We start from the raw sequence: 25,308 nt of genomic DNA, 5'->3' as shown, positions 1-25,308 counted from the left end.
GGATTACAGGCGTGAGCAAATGCACCCGGCCCCTTCCTCAGTTTTTAAAAAAGCTGCATTGACCTCTGTTGTGGGGATGTGTTACAATATATTCAACTAATCTCCTACGCATAGCATTTAGGGTTTTCAGTTTTGCATTTACAGCAGACAGTGCTTCAATGAATAACCTTGTGGTCTGTACAGATTCACAGCAAAGGAGCAAGATAATTTAGGCCACATATCAAACTGTGAAGCTTTGATGTGCCCATCTCCAAAAGCCACCTTCATATTTGACTGCCCACTTTTAGACTCCATACAGTTACTGCCTTGAGACCTGATTAAGCTGCTAGATTCCCTGGACACTCTGTAAGTGGGCCTAGCAACAGTCTTCTCAGCTGCAGCCATTCCCCTGCCATTCCAGAGTAGGGTTTTTGTTTTTGTTTTGGTTTGTTTGTTTTGGGTTTTTTTTTTTTTTTTGTGAGACAGTCTCACTCTGTTGCCCAGGCTGGAGTGCAGTGGCACAATCTTGGCTCACTGCAACCTCCACATCCTGGGTTCAAGCAATTCTCCTGCCTGAGTCTTCTGAGGAGCTGGGATAACAGGCATGTGCCAGCATGCCTGGCTCATTTTTGTATTTTTAGTAGAGATGGGGTTTTGCCATGTTGGCCAGGTTGTACTTGAACTCCTGACCTCAGGTGACCCATTTGTCTCAGCCTCCCAAAGTGTTGGCATTACAGGCATGAGCCATCATGCCCAGCCCAAAGTGGGGCTTTCATTTCAACCTGTATCTTCTCAAGTCAACGTTCATGACCTTATTTTCATCTTTGGATGACTCCTTCTTACCCCTGGCACTCGATCTTTTCATTTCAGCAAAGACTCAGATAATAAAAATCTGTCTTTAAATAAGCTACAGTTGTAGAATGCTGATCTGCCCCAAACATTCATTCATATGGGAGTTATTCTTTGGGCTTCCTGTTCAATTATTCTGAATGTTTACTGGCCTATTTAAACTAGAGCTCCACAATAGGGGTATCAATGGCATCAGGGAAGGCCATATTGTCCTAAAACACTTCTATAAGATTCTATCTCCATTCACTTGGGAGAAGATCCATTGGGAATTCATCCACCTGGCTTTAAAAAGGTTAAGAACCAGTGTATTACATTCTATATTTTTAAACATTGATTGGAGGGAAAGATACTGGTTGGGGATAACCCTCCAATTCCTGTTCACTTAAGTGATTCCTCATTTTAGGTTAAAAAAAAAAAAAGGATTTTTTTTTTGAGACAGAGTCTTGCTCTGTTGCCCAAGCTGCGCAATCTCAGCTCACCGCAACATCTGCCTCCCAGGTTCAAGGGATTCTCCTGCCTCAGCCTCCCAAGTAGCTGAGACTACAAGTGCACACCACCATCCTCAGCTAATTTTCATATTTTTAGTAGAGATAGGGCTTTGCCATGTTGGCCCGGCTGGTCTCAAACTTCTGGCCTCAAGTGATCTGCCTGCCTTGGCCTTCCAAATTGCTGGGATTACAGGCATGAGCCACCATGCGCAGCCTTAATATACGAATTTTACACAAGCTTTTAAATACATATTTAAAATGGATATTAAACATCTCTTTTGGACAAACTAAACAGTAAGTTGTACCTCCTTTTAATATTAATGACTCTAAAGATAAAATAATCTGGCAAGTGTGAAGTTAAAGGACATTTTATTTACTGACAGATTGAAAACTGTAACTCCAGGTAGTGCAAAATGCACCACAACCCAATTACAAAGAACAGGTGTTAACACACAATGTTTAAACAATGCTACACTCATTTTTGGCAAAGTGCTGTATTGTTCGGTCTGTGTACAAAACTGACCATCTATGAACCAATCAGTATAAAAAATTTCTATAAAAACAAAAAATTTAGACAGTGGCTCAAGAAAACAAGCTGCCATTTATGCATAGATTGATGTACAGTAACCTAACCAAATGTCCCTTTTGAATTTTCAAGTTGATGAAAAAAAAAAGTGTGTCCAGAAACACATTAAGAAGGCACTTGTACAGTCTACAATACTCTTCAGTCTCCATAACTCATGTCCTGCCCCTATAAAGAAAATATGTTCACAATTTTACTTGAAAAAAAGCCACTTAAAAAAAAATAACACATGCAATTATTGAAGTTCAAAATCTCTGTAGGAAAACACAACCAAAACACAAGCAAAACCACTCATACACTCCAAGCCTGAAACACACATCTAACCTCCCCAGGTACTGGTTTGGTTTTCAGAGGTCCACCTAGAAAACAAATATTAAAACTTCAGGCAAAACAGAGCAAAACTGGACATTTAACAATTATACAATTTTTAAAAGTGTCATAAAGAAAATTCTCAATGATATACAAAATATTGTCCACTTAAGCTGCCTGCCTTTCAAGAGTAACTCTCCTCCCACGCAAAGGATACTGTTGGACATAAAAGATATCCTCATCTGCATGCTTTCCAGTACCTCTTTTTCCACCTTAAACCACTTTAATTGGTGTCAGATTTCAAGTGAAATTGATATATGGCAAGGCTGACACCACTGTATCATGTAGGTTTTCTAAATAAAGCATTTTATGTATAATTTTAAGCATTAAAATAAGTAGATAGAGATGCCATTTCTAAAATATCAGCATGGCTGATGGCAGTGAAACCATCCAAGATAGAAGCCCAACTTTTAACAAGTTTAACCAGTATTTATGGGCCTTATAAAATAAAAAGATAATTTTAAAGTAACATTACAAACATATACTAGTGTCTCCCAGTACAAGGAGCAGTCTCTTAATTGACTCAAAGAACAAAAACTAATACGTGGAAACTCTTAAACTTTTCCCACTAATCTATTTAAATGTAAGTATCTTCTAGTTGGAGTCCTTTATATTTTTGTTTCCAACTCAAAGAAAATGAGAATAATGAAGATACTCTTCCTTGCATGTTTTTCTTAAGAGTACATAAAGATAATATATAATGTATTTCATCGAGGAGAAAGAGAAGTAGCAAGGATTTCAATGAAGACATAATGATTACAGACCAGTGTACTATACAGATTTGAGAAGCAGAAACAATGCTGAACAGCCTGCTCAAGTTTTAAATAAACTGTCTTCTCACTCAAAGTACTGATACAACAGAGAAGGTATGTAAACAGGAACAGTTTGCATGGGGATTGGAAAAATGTACAGGAAATTAATATTTCTTAAAAGGTCCCTGCAATAGGAAGTCAAAAATCCAATCACTGTGCATCTTTCTGCAAAAAATTCCCCACCCAATCAACCATATAAATGCATTGCCACAGAAGATAAATAATGGCTAATTTTCCACTTACAGTGCAGTACACAATTAGTTGAGGAAGAAAAATAAACATAAGATATATAAAATGTTTTAACAACAAAAACAAACTTTGAGAAACATGGTGCACTGTAAAAGCTAAGAAACTCATTCACGAAGCACTGCTTGTGTACACCACATATTTCAGACTTTTTCCAAGTAACATTCTATGTTAACAGTTTAGAGCTACTAATTCAGAGGGCTCTTATTTCTCACTGCTTGCATTTTAAAGAAATATGACTAAAGCACTTTGTAACCACTAATATTTATAATAGCAAAAAAAAAAGCTCATAATAAAATGCATTTTGGCCATGTTTCAGAGAATACTTAACAGGTCAACATCGTTCTGTGTTGTGGTTGGCCTTGTGTCTTACATACAGGAGATGCCTAACATCTAATGACCAAGAGTTTCAACTGAATTATATAACCATTTTCTTCAACACTTACATGTGCCAATTTTAGGCAGAAACCACAGTATGATATTCCAGGTGGTGTGGTAATCCCAACCTTGAAAAAAAGCCCAGTGAATGTAATTTTTTGTTTTCTAGGTACAAAGCGTAAAAAACTAGCCCCAGATAAGGCAAACAAAAAGTCAATAAGGAAATCTGGAAAAAAGGTGATTGCAGTTAATACACAAATCTGTTCATGCTGCCAAACAAAATCTAATGGCTGAACTTCTGTAGCTTGTGAGGTACTAACAACTTACATGCAATGTATGAAAAAGAGACGCCGTGTATTCAGAGGTTTACATCCTGAAGACATTAAGCTGGTCTATTTTCAGGTTACCAATGCATGGCCCTATAACAAACATCGTATAAAACATACACACCTTCATGGAAACTCTACCTTATCTCCCAACTCTGGTAAACACAAATGGTAAGAAAACAACTTCTAACTCACTTTGACAAAACTTTACAGATTTGGCCCCTAATTAGACAACAAATAAATAAAAGGGAAGTCAAAACAGAAAGGGCAATAAGGAGAAAGGGGGATCTAGACTCTTGTTCTAAGGAGACTTTCTGGCACTTCATCACAGCCAGTAGAAGAACAATGTAAAACCTCCATCTAACTACACATTTGACCTCTTCCACTCCAAATGCCCTAGTCTAGTCAGAAAAGAGCACAGCTCTTCCCTGAAAGTCTCCCAGGGTTCCCTGCATCAAGCCACTACAGGGTTATTGAACAATATAATACTTCACATAAGTATATGCTGCTTTTCTCCTTGAAAACATTTTATAGACCTGTACTCATTTAATTAGGGTTGCAGAGGAGATGGAAAAACAAGCTGTTTGATTATGAAGGCAATACTTCTGTCAGTAGAATTGCTTTAGATTGTAAATGTGTTTACTTCAGAGGAAATCAGAGTGGATGGCTCAGCAAAACCCATCACAACTGCGGAAAAAGGAAGTGATTGGCTAGAGGTAAGGAAATAGATTTTCTCTAAGTTAACTGGCCAACATGTGAATCGAACCCTGCACCCTGGCCTCATTAGCACCAACACTGTGAAGAACAGCTGTGGCAGAGAAAGTGCCACGGCCCCACCCCATCACCAAATTCAGTAGAAAGGCCCTTGGAATTTCCTACAAGGTTCAGTTCTGAACAGCCCCACTTCAAATCAGTATAGAATCCTCACAGTGACTCTGTGAGGGAGGTAAATGTCACTGCTCCCCTGTTGGTGGGGGAAACAGAGGCCAGAGTGGTTAAAGATTTTGCCTGAAGTTAAAAAAAAAAAAAAAAACAGAAAAGTCATTTGGACTGCAGGGAAGAATACTTACAAGGCAATTAAAAAAAAAAAAAAAGTTGAGCCAACCTGTCACTGTTCACTCAGATACCATGAAAGACATCAGCAGACATTCCCCCACACCCTTGCTTGCCACTTGGCAGGACAGGCTCCATGACAGAGGATTTTTCACTCTGTGTGGAAATATAAAGCCTATCTCTTTTCCCATGGGCAGAGAGAAATACGAAGTCACTCAAGTGCCTGGACAAGTACTTCCGAATTTATAGCTGAGAGCGAGGTGAGGAGTGGGCAGAATTGGCAGGAAGGAATCGTAACAAATTAAATACTGCACTAATCGGTTAGTTACAGACATGAATTTTTCCAAATAAAATTTCACAGGTCTAATTTAATCCCTCTGCATGGGACAAGTGCCTCTGTCTACAACACCTGTAATGTCTGTACCACGTCACGCGGTCACATTGGAATCACTGAATGCACTCTTCACTAAAGCTTAATGTACCTGAATTCCAAATGAACTGCATGACTAATCTGGGGAAAAACCATACGCATAGAATACATCAAGTTTTCTTTCAAAAGAAAGTCTAGCCATAATTCCATTATATCCATGGCAACTATCACCTGTTAATGCTCATATTAGTGTGTAAAAATGTATTCATCATATACAGAGAGATTATCAAGTACTGGTCAATAAAGTTTATAGCTGACCCTGAGAATAAGTTTTTGCTTGCTCAAAAGATTAATACAAAATAAAATGAAAATGAAAGATGCCTATTCTCGTACTTGGGAAGAAATGTCTTTAAAATGCTGACTAATGTACACCCTAATAGATTTAAAGACACCCCCAAACACCAAACACTGTAATTATATTGATATGTTTCCAGAAATAATCTGAAAAAGTGTACAAAAAAGTAAATGTTAAAGGCAAGGCATTATGTGATACACAGCATATAAATCTGATTTTCAAGATAGTGTCTAAATACACTGATAAAACTGTGATTGGTTATCAATTGGTTGTAAAGAGACAACACTTTCATTGTACAAATACACACATCCATACACATATGCACAAACCAAGAGAAACCAACCAATAAAACTTAAAAGTCTTAGTAATTGTACTGACGCGGGCAGGGCTGATGAACCCAGCCATTGTGCTTGACTTGCCGAGACTGGCAATCCCTGGTAAGATTTTGGCGACGAAGGCTATTTCTGTTAAGAGACTGTCTTTCACTATGTTCTTTTATCCACTGGGAAGGACGAAAGCTCTTGGGTTGTTCCAGAAAAGTTGTATGAGCAGCAAGAGCTGCAACATAACAATGAATATGCTGCCCCATTTCATTTTGAGCTTCCATTCTGAAACAGAAAAAAGTGGGGATGTATTAAATAACAGAGTATGTTATTAACGAAACTGGAAAAGTTACTTAGCAATTCAGTTTGCCGTGCTAATTTGTTTATGGCTGAATGAGAGTTTGTGTTTCATGGCTGACAGACAAGTTTATTATTCTGTGACCCCACTGACTGATAGTGGCGGAGAGGAGAGCCAACTGTTACTTACTAGAAAGATGCCATGTAAGCCCCAGATGGCTCACTAAGTAGACTGTTTTCTAAAAATACACTTTATACTTTGAATTTCATTTACAGAGCACACACATTTATATAAGCTTGTCTGGGAGGGGAGCTAACATTTATTGAATATCTGCATTTGCCAATTCTTTTGCAAATATGTATTTTAATTCTTACCATACTCTTACAAGGAAAATATTTTAATTCCCAAATTTTACTGATCAGAAAGCAGTGTGCTCACAATACCTTCACAAGACATTTCCTGTCTATAAGTAAAATGTTCCAGGAAACATGCTTTAAATCTTTATTTAACAGAAATATGCATACGGAAATTCTACTCATTTACCATTTTTCTAGATAAGAAGCTATAGCTTATTATAAAATAAATCTCTTTATTTATCTCACAACAGGGCACTTTTGAGATGGTATTTACATAGCAATATTATAAGACTCTTGAATAACACAATCTTAAAATATGGCTACACACAGTATGATTATGTTTTCCATATAAAAAAACTAATCAAGTGGGATTGCTGTAAACTATGTCAACACGTAACATGAAGAGCTTTATGATTTTTAAGGGTTATTTTACACAGGAAGGGCAGTGACACATTCTGCCTAAAATCACTTGAGGAAAACACTATTATCTTTTATTACATATATATATGTATATACAAACTTTTTTTAAAGTAGAATTTTAAGAGGCCACATTAAGAAACTAATAGAAAAAAAGTTAATATAAAGAAAGTTATTTTTAGGCCAGGCGCTGTGGCTCACTCTTGTAATCCCAACACTTTGGGAGGCCAAGGCGAGTGGATCACCTTAGTAGAGCTCAAGACCAGCCTGGCCAACATGGTGAAACACCATCTCTACTAAAAATACAAAAATTGGCCAGGTGTGGTGATGCAAGCCTGTAATCCCAGCTACTTGGGAGACTGAGACAAGAGAATCACTTGAATCTGGGGAGCGGAGGCTGCCGTGAGCCGAGATCGCACTATTGCACTCCAGCCTGAGTGACAGAGTGAGACTCCCTCTCAAAAAAAAAAAAAAGTCATTTTTAAAAGGTCCGCATTTGGGTCCTTTGCCTCCCTATGCATACATATATCACACAGTCTCGAAGTGAATATACTTACTCTGTGCCCGTCAGTCTTATAAGCAGCTTTTCCTGGCCCTACAAATGTTAAATGGTGAACTATTAAATCACTAGTAAGATTTAAAAATGCTATTGTAACTTTACTATTAGGACATGGTCAACTTTTATTAAAACTGGTTTACTATGTGCCATTAAAGGCACATACATGTACTTAAGATGATAACATGTGAAACCTTCAAAAGCAGTATTTATAAAGGCTAAAATGCAATGAAACATATACCCCGAATCCCACTATAATTACAAAGCACCTCAATTTTCTGTGCTTTATGCTAATATCCCCAATGATAGACACAATCGAAGCAATTTGACGTCTGAAAGACATATGATTTATTTCCTGCTAAGAAAACATATTTACTACAAAGCTAGCTTAATTTTGGTAACACCTGATTTCCATCTTGATTTAGCAAGACTTCCTTATAAGAATTTCAAATCCCAAAATAAAGATGTTAAAAAAAAAATCATAGTCACTATTTTAAAACTGTAATAATTTACAGAAATTTCCTGTGTGCAGAAAGGATTCACATAAAATTCAGTGCATTCTGGCCAGGCATAATGGCTCATGCCTGTAATCCCAGAACTTTGGAAGATCAAGGTGGGCAGATCACTTGAGGTTAGGAGTTCGAGACCAGCCTGGCCAACATGGTGAAACACCATCTCTACTAAAAATACAAAAAATTAGCTGGAGATGGTGGCACGTGCCTGTAATCCCAGTTACTCGGCAGGCCGAGGCAGGAGGATCACTTGAACCCAGTGTGGAGGTTGCAGTGAGCCGAGATTGCGCCACTGCAATCCAACCTGGGCGACAGAGTGAGACTCCGTGTTAAGATAAATAAATAAAATAAAATTCAGTGCCTTCTTTTGATCCTTTATATATGGAAAAGTACGTATTTATCCCTATATGTTATAACTATCATATATGAATGCAAAGACAAGATACAAAAACAACATTCTCACTGTACCAAAACTAGAAACCCATAACAACCTTGAAAAGGAAGGAAGAAGAAGAAGAAATCTCCTGAAACAAAATGGTGGAGATCATTGCCTAAATAAGTAGTTTATAAAATAGTATATATGGGCCAGGCACAGTGGCTCATACCTGTAATCCCAGCACTTTGGGAGGCCAAGACAGGTGGCTCACCTGAGGTCAGGAGTTTGAGACCAGCCTAGTCAACATGGTGAAACCTTGTCTCTACTAAAAACACAACATTAGCCAGGTGTGGTGGTGCACACCTGTAGTCCCAGCTACTCGGGAGGGTGAGGCATGAGAATTGCCTGAATCTGGGAGGCAGAGGTTGCAGTGAACTGAGATCACGCCACTGCATTCCAACCTGGGTAACAGAGCAAGACCCTGTCTCAAAAAAAAAAAGAAGGGCTGAGTGCGGTGGCTCATGCCTATAATCCCAGCACTTTGGGAGGCTGATGTGGGCGGATATCATGAGTTCAGGACTTCAAGACTAGCCTGGCCAACATGGTGAAACCCCGTCTCTACTAAAAATACAAAAATTAGCCAGGCATGGTGGTGTGTTCCTGTAATCCCAGTTACTCAGGAGGCTGAGGCAGGAGAATTGCTTCAACCTGGGAGGTGGAGGTTGCAGTGAGCCGAGACTGCACCATTGTGCTCCAGCCTGGGCAACAAGAGTGAAACTCTGTCTCAAAAAAAAAAAAAGTATATATGGCACGTTGCCATTTAGGTTAAAAGTTTACATGTACATACAGGCACAGAAAAAAAACACAATCTGGAAGGATATACTCTAGGATGTTAAGAGTATTCATCTCTGGGTCATGAAAATGTCATTTCCAATTTTTGCATATTTGTATTTTCTAATTGTTTACATTGCATTTGTACTGTTTCTGTAGTAAATTCTTTTGCAAAGCTGCTGACTACACTTACACACACACACACAAAACACTGAAAAGTAAACATACAAATGCTAGTAAGTTTAAAGTGACTAATTATTATAAATTCTTTTTTTTTTTTTTGAGACGGAGCCTTGTTTTGTCACCCAGGCTGGAGCGCAGTGTGGCGTGATCTCAGCTCACTGCAACCTCCGCCTCCCGGGTTCAAGCAATTCTCCTGCCTCAGCCTCCCTAGTAGCTGGGAGTACAGGTGCCCACCAGCACGCCTGGCTAATTTTTGTATTTTTAAGATGGGGTTTCGCCATGTTGGACAGGCTGAGTCTTGAACTCCTGCCCTTGTGATCCGCCCACCCCAGCCTCCCAAACTGCTGGGATTACAGGTGTAAGCCACTGTGCCTGGCCTAATTATAAATTATTGAGTGGCATTCCTCAGAGGTAAAATCAGAATCAGGAGGAAAGAATTTTCAAGAAATGAATGTGGGGCCGGGTGCGGTGGCTCAAGCCTGTAATCCCAGCACTTTGGGAGGCCGAGACGGGCGGATCACGAGGTCAGGAGATCGAGACCATCCTGGCTAACACGGTGAAACCCCGTCTCTACTAAAAATACAAAAACTAGCCGGGCGAGGTGGCGGGCGCCTGTAGTCCCAGCTACTCGGGAGGCTGAGGCAGGAGAATGGTGTAAACCCAGGAGGCGGAGCTTGCAGTGAGCTGAGATCTGGCCACTGCACTCCAGTCCGGGTGACAGAGCGAGACTCCGCCTCAAAAAAAAAAAAAGAAAAAAAGAAAAAAAAAAAAGAAATGAATGTGAAGCAACTCTAAAGCAATTAAATAAATAGCAACTCCAAAAAGTTGTATTTTAATTTTTTGTTGGAATGCCTGAAACATCTCTTAATAAACTCGTAGCAGTGAATAAAGTGCCAGTTAAAGTAACATTCCCCACCCAAGACCTTACCTAGGATATAGCCTGGCATCATGTAACATATAAGAAAGTTGTTTTCATTTTGGTACAAGCAAAATGAAATGAAATATGTAAAATTATCTATAATATTAAGACTTCAGAGTATAACAAACTCTGGTAAAGTTAACAAATTAATGTGCTGCCTAGGGTTTGTTTATATCTGGAAAACAGGAAACAGTAGATAGAGAGCTAGACAGACAGACAGATATAATAGATACAATACTTTTCTTAGTAGAATCAGAGCCTGGACATGACAACACTAACAACAGGGATATTCTGAACTGCTCCAAGGATCCAAATCCACCTGGACCCTCAACCTAAGAGAGGGAATGCCAACATTCCCAAAATACTTTAACAGGAACCATTCCACTAAGGTACACGATAGGACAGTGGGACTTTCAGCTAATTAACAGGGTAATGGAGTTTACTTTAGTGGGTGGGAACAATCTCAGATATTTCCTGGATATATTCTCTGGACAAAGGTCACATAATGTCTGTAAATTTGGGGAAACTTAAAAAGCCAGAAGGCAGAGATTACAGGAGAAGTAACCAACAATTGCTTGGGGCAATAGATTGATTAATCAAGATAATGACTGACAAATGGGCAAGGATCTATTTCTGTCTCTGCTGGGAACTGAAGGCCTCTCCTATACAAGTGGGTAAAATGGTTGGGGGTGGTGAAGATAAATTCCTGGGACTCCTTGGTATGGGAGCTCCATGTGCTGTGGTATCAAGATCCTGATTCAGGCTACAATTAGATTGGAGAACATAAAAATGCAAGGGTTGATAGGATTATGAAAGTTAGGATGTTTAAGTGAGCTTTATGTAAAGAAGTTATATCCCCTTTACCTAAATGTTTTATGAGAATGGATATGTCTGGCTGGAGACATACTTCCCCTACCTAGTACTGTAAAACAAAAGGCATGTAAATCTGCCCTTCATGACAATATTAACTGGACATGCTAAATGGGGACCAACAGCACTGCCCAGGTCCACACAGTGTATAGTAGAAGCTGGATTGGTGGTAGGGACAAATTATCTGTCTGATAGTCTTATGTGGAAGGGAAACTGGCACTTATAGCAAAAGACTGTGAGCACCTCTCAGTAACAACTACTGGCACTTTGCACTAGAGAATTTCCACAAGAGGCATTTAATCCCTTGCTAAAGGACATTAATTGAAGCTACCCCTATGACTGAGGGACATAAAATGATCTTGAAACCTGAAATACCCATGCTGTCTTTGGTGATATCAGAGAAACACTAATTGGGAGGGCAGTGCCCAGAAGAGTTCCATAAAAAATGGAAATGGTTTATACAGGATCATGTTATGTAGGGAATGTAAGGAGGACACACCCACAAGCAAGGAGCCTCTCTCCACCTTGGACTGACTCTGGAACTGTGTGAGGAGCTGGATTCCACAGTGCTAGTAGCTCTCAACTGACTGACAAAGAGCTGCTTGGTTGTGCATGGCAGTTCCAAGGTGAACAGACAGCATCCTGTTTGGAAGGATGCCACTTTGATCAAAGGAGGTTAAAAACAAATCGGCTCTGTGGGTTGAACTGCACGCTGGTTTCCTAGCGATGACGGAAGCCCCTAGGTTTGGGTTTTTACTGAGTCATGAGCAGTGGCCAATGGACATGGTCAGGCAGAATCACAATGAAAACTCCGACTTTTAAAGGGATGGCTTCCATAGGGAGCACAACCCTATGGAAATTTGAGGGGTACATTAGGATGTGCCAATGGCCATCAGAAGAACTCCCTTCCAGGTTTGGAAGGTGACTGGGACTGGAAGCAGATATATCCCCATGTGCTCCCTGGAGGTGCCCTCCTGGGTTCATTAAATGAGTGGTACAGGCAATGCAGAGAGGAGCTGCATCTAGACATTCCTCTTCTACCCTCTCAGGCACAAATACCAATGAGAACTGTTTTGCCAGTCAGCAAAAGAGACAGACTACTGATGAGGGGCAGATTCCCCGGTGGGAAGGCCCTGAGCATAGCTACAAGTGAGACTGGTGCTGGTATCCCTGGGGAGCTACAAATGGGTCTTGAGAAGAAGAGACAGTCTCTGGAGTGGGCTTTACTTACCCAGTGAAAGATGCAAATGCTCAGAGCGCCATAAAAAACCCAGAACAGAAGATACTGCATGGATGTGGACAGTTGACTGTCATTTCTTCAAACCAAAGGACACACTATATAGCCCATAATGCCCAAAAGCACTCTGGGAGGCAGAGGCGGTGGATCACCAAAGGTCGGGAGTTCGAGACCAGCCTGGCCAATATGGTGACACCCCCCCCTTTCTACTAAAAGTACAAATATTACCCAAGTATGGGGGTGGGTGCCTGTAATCCCAGCTACTTGGGAGGCTGAGAAAGGAGAATCATTTGAACCCGGGAGGTGGAGGTTGCGATGAGCTGAGATCCTGCCACTGCCCCCCAGCCTGGGCGACAGAGTGAGACTCCATCTCAAAAAAAACCCAAAAAACAAAAAACCCAAAAACAAAATGGGGGGATAAAAGCATGAAGGGCTGGTTGTCCCCACAAGATTTTCCTGTTTTTCTGGTGATATGAGGAAGAAGGGATGGGGAGGATGCTGGTATGACTTATGCAATTCTAACCAAGGGTTGAGTGTGCTAGTATAATGATTTTAACTTTTTCTTTCTTTCCCACATCACCTCATTTTTTTTCCCTCTACCAGATGCAACGGTCCTAGGACCAGTGCTGTAACTACAAGTACTGGAAGCAGGGATGGTTCCTGAGCAAGAAGCTGTAACTATGTTTTTAAACCTCATGTCAAAAGTCCTAAGGGCCTTATGGGGTTACCTACACCCCATCTTGCAAAACTGGAGTCAACAATGAACGCAGCTATATTGTCTGGTGGTAAAAACAGCCCACTAATTTTATACCTATGTCACCTTACTCTATCTGAATGGGAGTGGACTGAGGGAGAGGTACTTGCTAAACTAGTATTGCTACCTGCAATCTAGACCAGCACAATGGCTAAACCTAACATCCCTTACAGAGATGGAAAAGTTTGGGTATAAATGAAGAAAAAGAGGATAAAAGAATGAATAAATAGGTTATGAACTGGGATCAATTCATCATATTAATACCTTGAAACAGTCTCAGAGAAAAAGATGACATTGTCTCTAAGCTCAGGTATACCAGATGCCTGAAAGGGTGAAGCTACATGTTTGCCAAAACCATTTCTGCTTTTGGAAACCAACAAGATCAATAAACCTGCAAACCTGAGTGGCCTCGCCCTGGGAGACATGCTCATACAATACAATGATGGATGTAATGAATTATAGACTGAATGGGATTCTGGTGTTGTGCCAGTAGTTTTTGAGTTCCATATCCTTTTGTTGTAAGGAATCCAAGTTTGAAGACTGAGGCTGGACTGTAAAATATATATACTGTAAAATATATATTCAGTCTTGTCAGTCTCCTGGCATACCACTCCTAAAATCCTTGGAACCTCCAACATTGAAAGTGTATGCTAATTAGTTGACTGGTGGTTGGCAGCAACTAGACAGCTTCAGGATGGGAATTTGGTCACTAGAAAGACCAAGTTAGAGTTGGGACTTTTAGCCCCACCCCTCAAACTCCAGAGAGGGGAGAGGGTCTGAAGGTTAAGCCAATCACCAATGGCCAATGATTTAATCAATTATGCCGATGTACTGATGCCTCCATAAGACCCCAAAAGTACTGGATTCAGGGAGCCTCTGGAGAGCTAACATGTGGAGCTTCCTGGAGGGTGGGGTGCACAGAGGACATGGAAGCTCCATGCCCTCCCCACATGCCTTGCTTTATGCATCCCTTCATCTGTATCCTTTATAATAAACCAGAAAACATGTTCTCCCAAGTTCTATAAGATGCTCTAGCAAATTAATCAAACCCAAGGAAGGGGTCATAGGAACACCAGTTTACAGCTGGTTGGTCAGAAGCATAAGTAAAACCTGGGGCTTGAGATTGGCATCAGAAATGGGAGGCAGTCTTTTGGGACTAAGCCTTCAACCTATGGGACACTAGAAGGTGTCCACTGCTGGAGGACTGTGGTGTGTGGAAAAAACCCACACATCTGGTGTCAGAAGCACTGGGTGACTGCAGTGTGAGTATTGCAGTAAGAAACTGAGTTCGTTAAATTCTCAGACAAGGTTTTCAAGGTTACATCATTTGATGCGATGTAGCTAGAAATACTTGGAAGAAAATAAATTTTAAGACATGATATTCTAGTTGAATTTGATACCCTAAATAATCCAGTCTATAAAGTCAGAGTCATGTTCTAAGATACTTAGCAGAAATGCCAGTCTTATTTCTAATCAGTAGCAAAATTTTGTAAATGAGAATGCTATTATATAACTGGGGCCATGCTACATCTAACTTTCTTAAAAAATCGAAAATGAACAAGTTTTTGTTTTTGTTTTTGAGACAGAGTCTTGCTCTGTCACCCAGGCTGATGTGCAGTGGCACAATCTTGGCTCAGTGCAACCTCTGCCTCCTGGTTCAAGCCATCCTCCCACCTCAGCCTCCTGAGTAGCTGGGACTACAGGTGTGCACCACCACACCTGGCTAATTTTTTGTTATTTTTTGTGCAGACAGGGTTTCACCATGTTGCCTACGGTGGTCCTGAACTCCTGAGCTCAAGTGATCTGCCTGCCTTGGCCTCCCAAAGTGCTGGGATTACAGGTGTGAGACACCGTGACCGGTCAACAAGTTATCTTATGGATCATCTTGTGTACTGTGCACACACATGCTTTCATAAATCTCTAACAAAATTACTTTTGCATCTTCTAGTAACTTAGGTTTGAATTAAAGACAAAATGCATGCTCAGTGGACTGCCTACAGAGAGTTAAAATACTTGTAACATACCTGGGACTACTTGGATTATGTAATTCATCAGTCCCACAGGTGGCCTCACTGAGACCAGGGCAGGAGTTATGCACAGCATAGACAGACATGCTGGGATGTTCAATGAGAAGGTTTTCCATAGGACTCGTTTCCACCTTGATAGTGGTTAATCCACCTGCAGTAAAACACGGGGGTGGGGTGATAAACCAGCTCTCCTCCATTGGACATGACTCAAACTGGAGGAAGCAGGAATCACTTGTATCAGCCAGGCACTCAAGAGATGCCGGTAAACAGGAAAAGACTGAAGGGTGCTCAGAAGGTGACTCTTCACTGATGTCCTCCTCCTCCTCTTCTTCTTCTTCTGCTGAGAAACCAGTGCAAGTATCTAGATTGTAGTCCATATTACAGTCCATGTGTGTTGTAGAAGAGTCCCACAGGAGGATGATTATCACATTGGGCAGTCATTATAAAGTCACCCATCAAATTCACAGCACAGAAAAAGAAGAGATGATACTATTAGCTGATGCTCACATATCTTCTTTTATTTAGTTCAGAAACAAACCCATTTATATTCATCTATATGATTATAAAATTATTTCTGAGCACAGAAATTGTGTGTGTGTGTGTGTGTGTGTGTCACTATATGGGATGGATTATGTTGGTTTTGCAGGAGTGATTTTAAGACTGTTTCTATTCTGCTGAATAACTCTGTAATGAGCCATATGGGTTACTACTTGTCTAATACAAGGGTCTTCTATTGAAGTGCCCTTGATCTAATCAATCTGTAAGAGTTGCAAAACTAAAAACTGATGCCAGTCAATTTCACTGACATTATCTAGCACAGGTGGTTTCCTGCAATTTTTTAAAGATAAACTCCTGCTTACTTTTAAGGCTTAAAAACCCTCAGTTATTGGTTTTCTTATGCAAAAACTAAGATGCAAGTTTCCATTTTTACTGTGAAGATGAACCACCAAGTAACCAAGGGTACCTTACCTATGAAGTCAACAAGAATCCATTCATCATCTTCTTTCTCACTGAATTCTGGTTCTTGGTTGGAGGAAGAACCGACTTCACCCACAAACATTTTATTCAGCCTCTGGAACATTGTTAAGGCAAGACTGAGAGTTTGGCTGGATGTCTTTTACAGCTGAGATTTCAAAACCTTGTCTTCAGTTGGCCCAATGGTACTGACAGGAGATTAAAGTGCACAGGGTGCTTATCAACTTAGGTGAAAAGCAAGAAGAGTCATTATCCCTAAAATAAAACAGAAAAAGAAAGTTATTTTACATCAGCATACACATATGTACATAAGTACATACACATACCACATACCCTTAGAAAAAAGCATATACCTTGGCCTACATTCTACAGCTATTCTCTTTCTGCAGGAGTCAAACACAAGAAATGCAACATAATGTTTTGTAAATACTCTTACTCAAATTCAACCTATAAATATCTTAAAATATGAAATAAAAGGGAAAGAGTTGGTTCTTTTTTCATATCTATGCTTTTATAATAAGGGATGAATTTGAATAATATCCTTCAAACTTTTCTGCAAGCAGATGAGCAAATTGTAGATATTAACAGTCTTGGTATATGTTATTCAACTGCCCAGAAGTCCCAGCAACAGCGCCTGGTGACCACCATTATGCCAGGCCCTCACCCTCCTCTGGCTCATTTTTCTCTTCTACTCTGTACTTCTTGTCTATAACTGTAAGCATACCTGATTACACTTAAAATCTATAAGCCCAGCAAGCACACTTTGACCTTCTAAACAATTCCTACAGCTGGCATGAAAAAATTTACACTGCAGAGAACTAAGCTTGGCCAAACCTAGAACTGGAAACACGATTCCTATGTGGCAGCTCAGCAGGTGGGTGCTGAGGTCAGCCCCCTGCATTCAAACCCTGGCTGACTGCTCACTTGCTGTTTGAGTTAGGAAGTTATGTGACTTCAGTTGGCAACAGCTCCTCCTTAGGGAGTTCTGGTGAGTTCTAAATGAGAAACTCCAGGCTTGCTTAATCTTATTCCAGAGTTCTAGATTTATTTATCCATTTCTACCTGGCAACCTGATGGGCATATCAAACCAGACACATACCAAAATTAAAAGATACAAAAATTAAAAGATAGCTTTTAATTTTTTCCCCACAAACTTACTCATATACACTGCCCTTCATCCCTTTCTCAGGAAGCAGCAGCAGCTGGCAGTTATTCAGGCCAAACACTCTAGCAAGTCAGCCTTCACGCCTTTTTTTTTTTTTTTGAGATGTAGTCTTGCTCTGTCGCCCAGGCTGGAGTGCAGTGGGGCGATCTCGGCTCACTGCAAGCTCCGCCTCCCAGATTCACATCATTCTCCTGCCTCAGCCTCCCGAGTAGCTGGGACTACAGGCACCCTCCACCACGCCTGGCTAATTTTTTTTTTGCAATTTTTAGTAGAGACGGGGTTTCACCGCGTTGGCCAGGACGGTCTTGATCTCCTGACCTCATGATCCGCCTGCCTCGGCCTCCCAAAGTGCTGGTATTACAGGCGTGAGCCACCGCACCTGCACGCCTTTTGCTCCCTCCTTCCTACCCACCCCCATCCCAACCATCAGCAAGTCCCGTCAACCCCAGCAGCACAGGCAGCTCGAATCTGCCTGCTTCCCTCCGCCACTCTCATCCTAGTTTAAGCCAAACTGTTGTCTCTCTCAGACTTTGTCAAAACCGCCTACTAGACAGTCTCCCTGATCCTAGTCTTGTTAAAGGCAACGGACTTAGCAAAATACTTCGAATAAAGTCCTCAGTCCAGGTCAACTATTAGTCTAGTATTTACTGAGCACCTGTTATGCATCAGGTACAGTGCTGGGCACAGGGGAGATGGCTGTGAAAAGGGCCCTCCCACCAGTTTAACAATCCAGTGTGATGAATGCCATGGAAGAAGTATTTGGTGTTCTCCAGGCCACCTGGGTGGACTCCTGCAATAAATGACTTTTCTCAAGTGGCTGAGGTCACTAATGGAGGAAGGGGGCAAAGGAACACTATGGAAGCCTGCGCCTGAGTGAGTGAGGATGTGGCACCTTCAGTACCGCTCAAGGTGCAGATGGAGGGTCACAAGAGCAGGCTAGGGGAGCTGAGCAGGAACCAGGTCCTGCGGGGCCTTGTAAGCCAGGAAAAGGGGAAGGGAAAAGTCAAAGACCCAGGTTTCTGGCTTGGCCTACTGAGGGGATGGTGGGACCATTTAGGGAAATAGGAATGAATACTGCAGAAAGCACAGATAAGGCATTTCGAACATGGTAAACTGGAGGAATATGCAAAATAATGCAGCTGGAGATGTCCAGCAGGCAGCGGGATATAGAGCTTTGGAGTTCAGGAGTGTGGTCTCAGCTAGGGGCACAGATTTGGGAGCTGTTGACACAAAGACGGTGATAAAAAGCATAGGAATGGATGAGGCTATGTGTGGAGGCTTATGTCTGCAATCTTAGCATTTTGAGAGGGTGAGGCCAGAGGAATGCTTGTGCCTAGGAGTTGGAGACCAGCCTGGGCAACAAAATAAGAACCTGTTTCTACAAAAAAATTTTAAAAATTAGCCAGGTGCAGTGGTGTGCACCTGTAGTCCTAGCTACTTGGGAGGCTGAGGTGGGAGGATCCCCTGAGTCCAGGTTCAAGGCTGCAGTAAGCTATGATTGTGCCACTGTACTCCAATGTGAGTGACACAGCGAGACCTTGTCTCAAAAAAAAGTTATATATATGGATGAGATCAGCCAGGGCTGAAGAAATGCACCTCACTAATCACCACCTCTTTTTATCACAAGCATCAGCCTTGAATCTACAACTTCAGGCTCCTGACAGTTCACTTTCAAAAGTAATCTTTAGCTGTAAAAGTAGTTGGGATCTGTAGCTGAGATTCCTGGTTCAGTTCGTTGTGTGTAAACTGGACTGCTACAAGTGTCTGGCACACTACTGCACAAGTAAAACATTTCAAATAAATGACATTAGAACACTTTGTGGTCACAATTCATCTTCTTCAGCCATTAATGATTAAAAATGGGTAAACAGGAAGTGTCACTTGCATAACCAGTCTTCCTGAAACCTTCTGGAAAGCAACACGGCCAAATCATGAAGGCTGGAGCTATAGCAGAATTCAAAGTTAGCTTTATGCTCTATGTAAGAGAAATCAGAAGAAAAGTGGGCTATGTAGTTTGTTTGTTTAACCCGCTGTGGTGTGACAGTTATATCCTGAAATGAGTTATCATAAGGTCTGATGTAAATAAAGATTTTTGAGGATACATGCCAGGAGGGAAAAACATATTTTCAAAATTCTTCCTCATTTTAAATTGTGGAGGCAGATATTGGCCTCACGTACAATTCTGTATCTGCTGAACCAGTTGAGAGAATAAGCCCAATTCTCCAGCATGGTGCTGGACTCTAGCCCTGAATCACCTAAAGACACTGGGAGGGGAGAACCACACAGGGGAACCTTTGCTCATCCTGAACGAATGCCTTGTCCCCTACCTGTAATGCTGCATGAGAGTAAGGCACTGGGGCCCAGGTCAGATAACTGGCAGCTATAAGGCCGAAAACATTGCTGGGGCCACTGTAGTTCTAGCAGCTGCTGGGTTCCCACATGCAAATTGCCCCCTCTGGCCACAGCGCCAAACCCAGGAAGGCAGCTTCTGCCTGGAATATACACAAATAGCAAGTCAGCTACAGGAAAGGCTTCTCTGGAGGAGCTTTCTAGGGAGCAGTACAAGTCAGTGCTCTTTTGGTTTCCCAAAGTCAGAGGCTGCCTCCAGATGTCCCATATCTCTGCAAGGACAACCAACCTTGGGCAATAGCGTGTTCAGAAACCCAGCCAAGTGAAGGAGGAGCTTGTCCTTCATCTCACCCAAGCCACTGCTGGTGTTTACATGGCACATCTGCTGACACCCGTGGGAAGAACACAGAATGGAGTTCCTGGGGAGGGTGAAAGGGGCCTGGCTATCCACAGCAGCAGTTCTGGCTGTGACTCTACCATGGGTGGCTGGAGCTAAACTAGCCCTTCTGAGCTTCAGTCTCACCACTGGGAAAATGGAGAGACTGTGCTGAATCACCTTGTCACTCTCTTTCCCCACAAACTTCTAGCACAAAAAAGTGAGGCTGGTTTAACTAGCAAAGCCAAGTTCCCCCGGCCCTGCTTTCCACAGGTGTCACAAAAGGCAAGGAGCTATTGGAGAGACCCTCCCAGCACTGCTAAAACTGTCCATTGAGGTAGCCACCAGGCACATTGTGTAAATGAACACTTGAAATGTGACTAGTATCATCGAGAAACTGCATTTTCCGTTTTACTATTTAATCCATTTACTAAGTTTAATCTAGTTAAACTTAAAAGCTGATAGTTTAGTTTTCTGAAAACTTTCAAGTATGTTTGGAACAGTTAGGGTACATTAATCCACTTTTTCACCTATAAATTTTATGTCTAAATATAGAGCAAATAGTTCAAATGAAAACTTTGTATCTGAATTGAGATGTGCTGTATGTGTAAAATACACACTACACACGAGTGTATTTCAAAGACTTAGTACCCCCCCCAAAATGCAGAAGTTTTTATATTGATTACATGTTGAAAAAATAATTTTAGTAGATTAAATACATTAATAAAATTAACTTCACCAGTTTCTTTTTCCTTTTTTAATATGGCTACTAGGAAATTCAAACATACATGTGGCTCACATTATTTATTTCTGTTGAACAGGGCAGTTCTAGAAAAAGTCTTAAAGGTCTACCCTCCTACTGATGACCCAGAGACTATCCCTGCCCAGTCACTGCTACTGTTGACCTTGACTCCTGCCCAGGGATGGAGGCTCTCAGTTGGGCTGGTTCTATGTGGAGGTAAATGGAAAAGTAGAGCTTTAGACTCCTCTCCTCTCCAGATCATCACTAATATTCACAACACTAGGGCAATCATAGAACGAAAATAAAAATTCCAGAGAAAGTATGTGTCCTAAGAGGACAAACTTACAAATACAGTTCTGGAATTCAGCAAAGAGGTGAAGCAAAGCAGGTTAGGTGGAGTAGCGCTGTTGTTCTTTAAGGCACCTGCAAGCTTTCAGCTTTAACCAGCCTCAGCCCAGCAGTTTCCCCAGCAGAGAAAAGAACTCCCAAATACAGAAAAGAAACAAAGTGTCTGGGCCCTAGCATTTCAAGGAGGCAGCTTTGTCCCTGTTCTGCTTGGCTCAAAAGACCTCCATCCCTCCCTTTAAAAAAATAAATTATGTCTTTTTAATTATAAACTGAACAAAACCACATTATAAAAAGTCTAGAAAATAAGAAAAATAAGTATTATTCCATTGCTTTGTTCCCATCACTTAACATATTGGTGCCTTTCTTCTGTTTTCTTCTTCTACACATAAGGTTTCTTTTTGTCTTGTGAATGCACTGTTTTGTATCTCACTGTTACTTAACATTTTATCATCAATGGTTTGCATATTACTACATGAGTAGAGATGCTTTGTAGGCAGAGAAAGGTGGCTGACTGAGTCTAATACTCATGGGGAAAAGCATTCTAGTTTGACCACTTAGAAAAGAAACTGCTAGCTTGGAAGATCTTGTTAGCATAATTTATTTTCTCACTTTTAAGATAAGTAGCCCACCAAGAGGCAGTATGTTGTAGGTACTTAAAGACTGGCTCTGAGGCTGGGCGCAGTGGCTCATGTCTATAATCCCAGCGCTTTGGGAGGCCAAGGCAGCAGGATCACTTTAAGCCAGGAGTTCAAGACCAGCCTGGGCAACAAAGCAAGACCCCCATCTCTACAAAAAATAAATTAGCTGGGTGTGGTGGTATGCACATGTAGTCCCAGCTACCCGGGAGGCTGAGGTAGGAGAATCGCTTGAGCCCATGAGTTTGAAGCTGCAGTGAGTTATGATCCCACCACTACACTCCAGCCTGGTCAACAGAGTAAGACCCGTCTCCAAAAAAAAAGAAAAAAAAAAGACAGGCCGTGGAGTTCGCCTGCTCCGTTTGAAATCTTGGCTCTGCTACATGCAACCTATGTGAATTCAGGATATTTACTAACATCTTGGTGTCTGTTTTCTCATTCTTAACATGGGAATGACAGTTATAATACCTACTTCGCAGTGCCAGTGTAAGGATTAAGTGTATACTACTTAGAATAGCAGACCTGAGTAAATATTAACTACAAGTTCATTCAAAGCCAGTTGTGAGACTGTCAACAAGTCATTGGGCATTGCTGCATTTGAGTTTATCCATAAAACGTCTACTTAATAATTAGCTACAATTTACAGAATGCTTATTGTATGTAATGGGGCCTTGAAGTACTTATTTGTCCCATTTTACTGGTGAGGAAACCCAGGTTGAGGAATTAACTTGTTCAAAAGTGACAGAGTTGGTTGGGGTGGAGTCAGCATTAGGGCAAAAATCCATCTGATTCCAATTCCTTGTTTTCCCTACACATGCTCATTTAGGCTCCTAGTCTCAACTGTGGGTCTGTGAACTTCAGAAAACAGTCCTTTTCAGTTAGTTTTGGCTGCCAGTAGGCGGCTCCAAAAAACATCAAAAAAAAAAAAAAAAAGACCGCAAGTTTGATGATCTAACTTCTAAATCTGTGTACAGTTGTGGCTCCTTCACAGTTTCAGGAAATCAGGTGGCTAAACGTACCGTCATTGAAAAGCAGCCTCAGAATTCCTTCTTTTTATCCCACCCTCTTCTCCTATTTTAAAAACATGCAGATTCTAGTAATTTAAAATGGGTTTTGAACTGGAGAAAAACCAAGCCAAGAAAGTTATCTCTGCTTGTTCCACTTATATGAAGACTAGATTCAAGTAATTTAAAATGGATTTTGAACCGCAGAAAAACCCAGGCCAAGAAAGTTGTCTCTGCTTGTTCAACTTACATGAAGTCTGTTCAACTAGTATGCAAGGGAGGTTATTTCCCCAGGGATCCACCCCTGCCTGCCCTGAAGGCTAAAGGACAGTGGACAAAGACAAGAGTAAGTGGTAATTCACAGCCTGATAATCTTGAATTTTGAAACCAGACATCGGAGGAAGCAATGGCAGAAAAGAACAAAAGATAGGATGAGAAAACAAGTCCTTGGTCACAGAAATTAGTAAGGTCCTGGTTCCAGGCAGGGGCCTTTTAAAATTATGCTGCCAGTTCAGAATTACATTGATAGCGACTTAAAAGCTTCCCAGTGCTTTCCACATCTGCAAATGAAAATGTATTTCAATTACCAAGCTGGTGATTTCAGTATCTTGGGGGAACTGATTATGACTTCTGTTCAGTGACCCCAAGGGTCGCATTTTCCCCCCTTTTCCCAAAACTATTGTGCATTGAGAAAAGGCTCTTCTAGCAATGTGCCCAAGTCCTTGGGAGTCACAGTTGTAAAGAGGCTCTTCCTTTAATTCATTCTGAATTGGAATTAACCTACTGAGCAGATATAATCAGGAAATACAAGCAAAACAAAGACTCCAGGTAAAATTCGGCTGCCACTGTGAAATACAAACACCATTTCCTTTTATTAATTGGCTGTGTGGCCTTGAGCAACTTTAATCTCTCTGTGCCTCGGGTTTCCTATGTGTAAGATAGCCGGGCCTATTTCACATAGGGTTATGAGAATCAACTGGGGCGATAAAGCATAGTATATGGCACATACTCAGCGCTCAGTAAGCGTGAGCGATTCAAAGGATCTCAATGTTAAGGGCCAAGGAGAGTACTCTTTCCACAGGTGCAAAAAGGCAGGTAGCGAAGAGTGAGATCAAGCCCGGTCAAGGGACAGGCCACGGACAGGCGGGGGCCGGTGACCGGGTCACGGAGCAGGTTCCCCGTAGCCGCAGGGCCTCCGGAGCTCGGGGGACAGGATGGCAGGGCCAGGACACAGCGCCGGGCCACAAGCCCAAGCGCCTCTGTCTCGGGAGATGTGTCCCGGAGGTGGCCGCGGGAGCCCTGACGCCGAATCCCGAGCGGGCGGCCCCATCCAACGGCCGAGCGCAGGCGGAGGAGGAGGAGTGGGCGGGAGTGAGGAAGGGTGAGAGGAAGAGGTCCCGCCGCGGCCAAGAAAACAGGCCACGCTCGGGGGAGGAGGCAGAGACCAAACACCCAACCGCCGCCCAGCGCCGGGGCCAGGCCGGGCCCTTGTCCGCGCTGCCGTCGCCGCCCCTGTCAGCCTCCGTCCGCGCTCTGGGCCCCGGGGGCCGCCGAGGACCAACCGACGGGGTGGGCGGCCGGGCCCAGCGGCGGCGAGGGGAGGCAGCGAGGAGGTTCGAAGAACGCGCAACCGGCGCCCCAAGACAGGGCACGCGGCCGGCCCCGCCGGGGTCGGGAGCGGGCAGCGCTGCCGCCCCAACTGGCAGCGAGGCGGCCCTGGACGCCCGCCCGTCCCCCGGCACTTACGTGGGCCCGGACCGTGCGGGGCTGCGCGGGGAAGGGGGCGGCCGCGGGCTAGGCGGGGAAGGACGCGGGCGGCGCGGGACTGCTGAGGTAGCTGCGGTGGGGCCGGGCTGCGCTTCCCCTCGTTCAGGTCCCCGGACGGCAGACGCTGGGCCGGCTCCAGCCCTCGAGTCGCTGCACCCAGGCCGGTCAGTCCAAGTCCTTTTGTTGTTGTGCAGCGCTCGCAACAGCTGATCGGCCGCTCCGCCCGCCGTCCGGCCCAGCTGCCCCGCCCCGGGCCGCGCCAGGCCAGGCCCCACCAATCGGCGGCGCGGGGGACCCGGGGCCGCCCTGCGAGAGGTTGTCACCAACGCACGTGACCTGGCGCCCAGCCGGCGGGGCGCTCAGCTCCGAAACAAGCCCGGGCAACAAAAACCGGGAGCCGAGCGTGGAGGCCTGGGCGAGCGGAAGGGTGGGAGAGTGGAGCTAGGCCGGGGAGGGAAGCGCTGGGGCCGGGGTCGGCTT

At 42.7% G+C, this 25,308-nt stretch overlaps 2 protein-coding genes across 3 annotated transcripts in view; one reads left to right on the top strand and one right to left on the bottom strand.

Annotated features, from left to right (window-relative positions):
* NDUFAF6 (NADH dehydrogenase (ubiquinone) complex I, assembly factor 6) overlaps nucleotides 1-25,308 on the top strand; it is a 185,908-nt gene that overhangs the window by 27,334 nt on the left and 133,266 nt on the right. The window lies entirely within an intron of this gene.
* TP53INP1 (tumor protein p53 inducible nuclear protein 1) lies at nucleotides 1,669-25,146 on the bottom strand. 2 transcript variants are annotated; one of them, XM_011937010.1, is made up of 5 exons: nucleotides 24,808-25,146; nucleotides 16,437-16,697; nucleotides 15,465-15,828; nucleotides 7,760-7,797; nucleotides 1,669-6,416 (listed from the first exon to the last, which is right to left on the bottom strand). In XM_011937010.1, the coding sequence occupies exons 2-4, from the start codon at nucleotides 16,546-16,548 to the stop codon at nucleotides 7,776-7,778; spliced, it is 498 nt and encodes a 165-aa protein (XP_011792400.1). In that variant the 5' UTR covers nucleotides 16,549-16,697; nucleotides 24,808-25,146; the 3' UTR covers nucleotides 1,669-6,416; nucleotides 7,760-7,775. The 2 variants fall into 2 exon arrangements, with proteins under 2 accessions (XP_011792400.1, XP_011792398.1); XM_011937008.1 differs by lacking the exon at nucleotides 7,760-7,797.

This window comes from Colobus angolensis, unplaced genomic scaffold (genome assembly GCF_000951035.1).
Source record: "Colobus angolensis palliatus isolate OR3802 unplaced genomic scaffold, Cang.pa_1.0 Scaffold16, whole genome shotgun sequence".
Taxonomy (NCBI): Eukaryota; Metazoa; Chordata; class Mammalia; order Primates; family Cercopithecidae; genus Colobus; species Colobus angolensis.
This window is presented reverse-complemented; position numbering and strand designations above follow the sequence as displayed.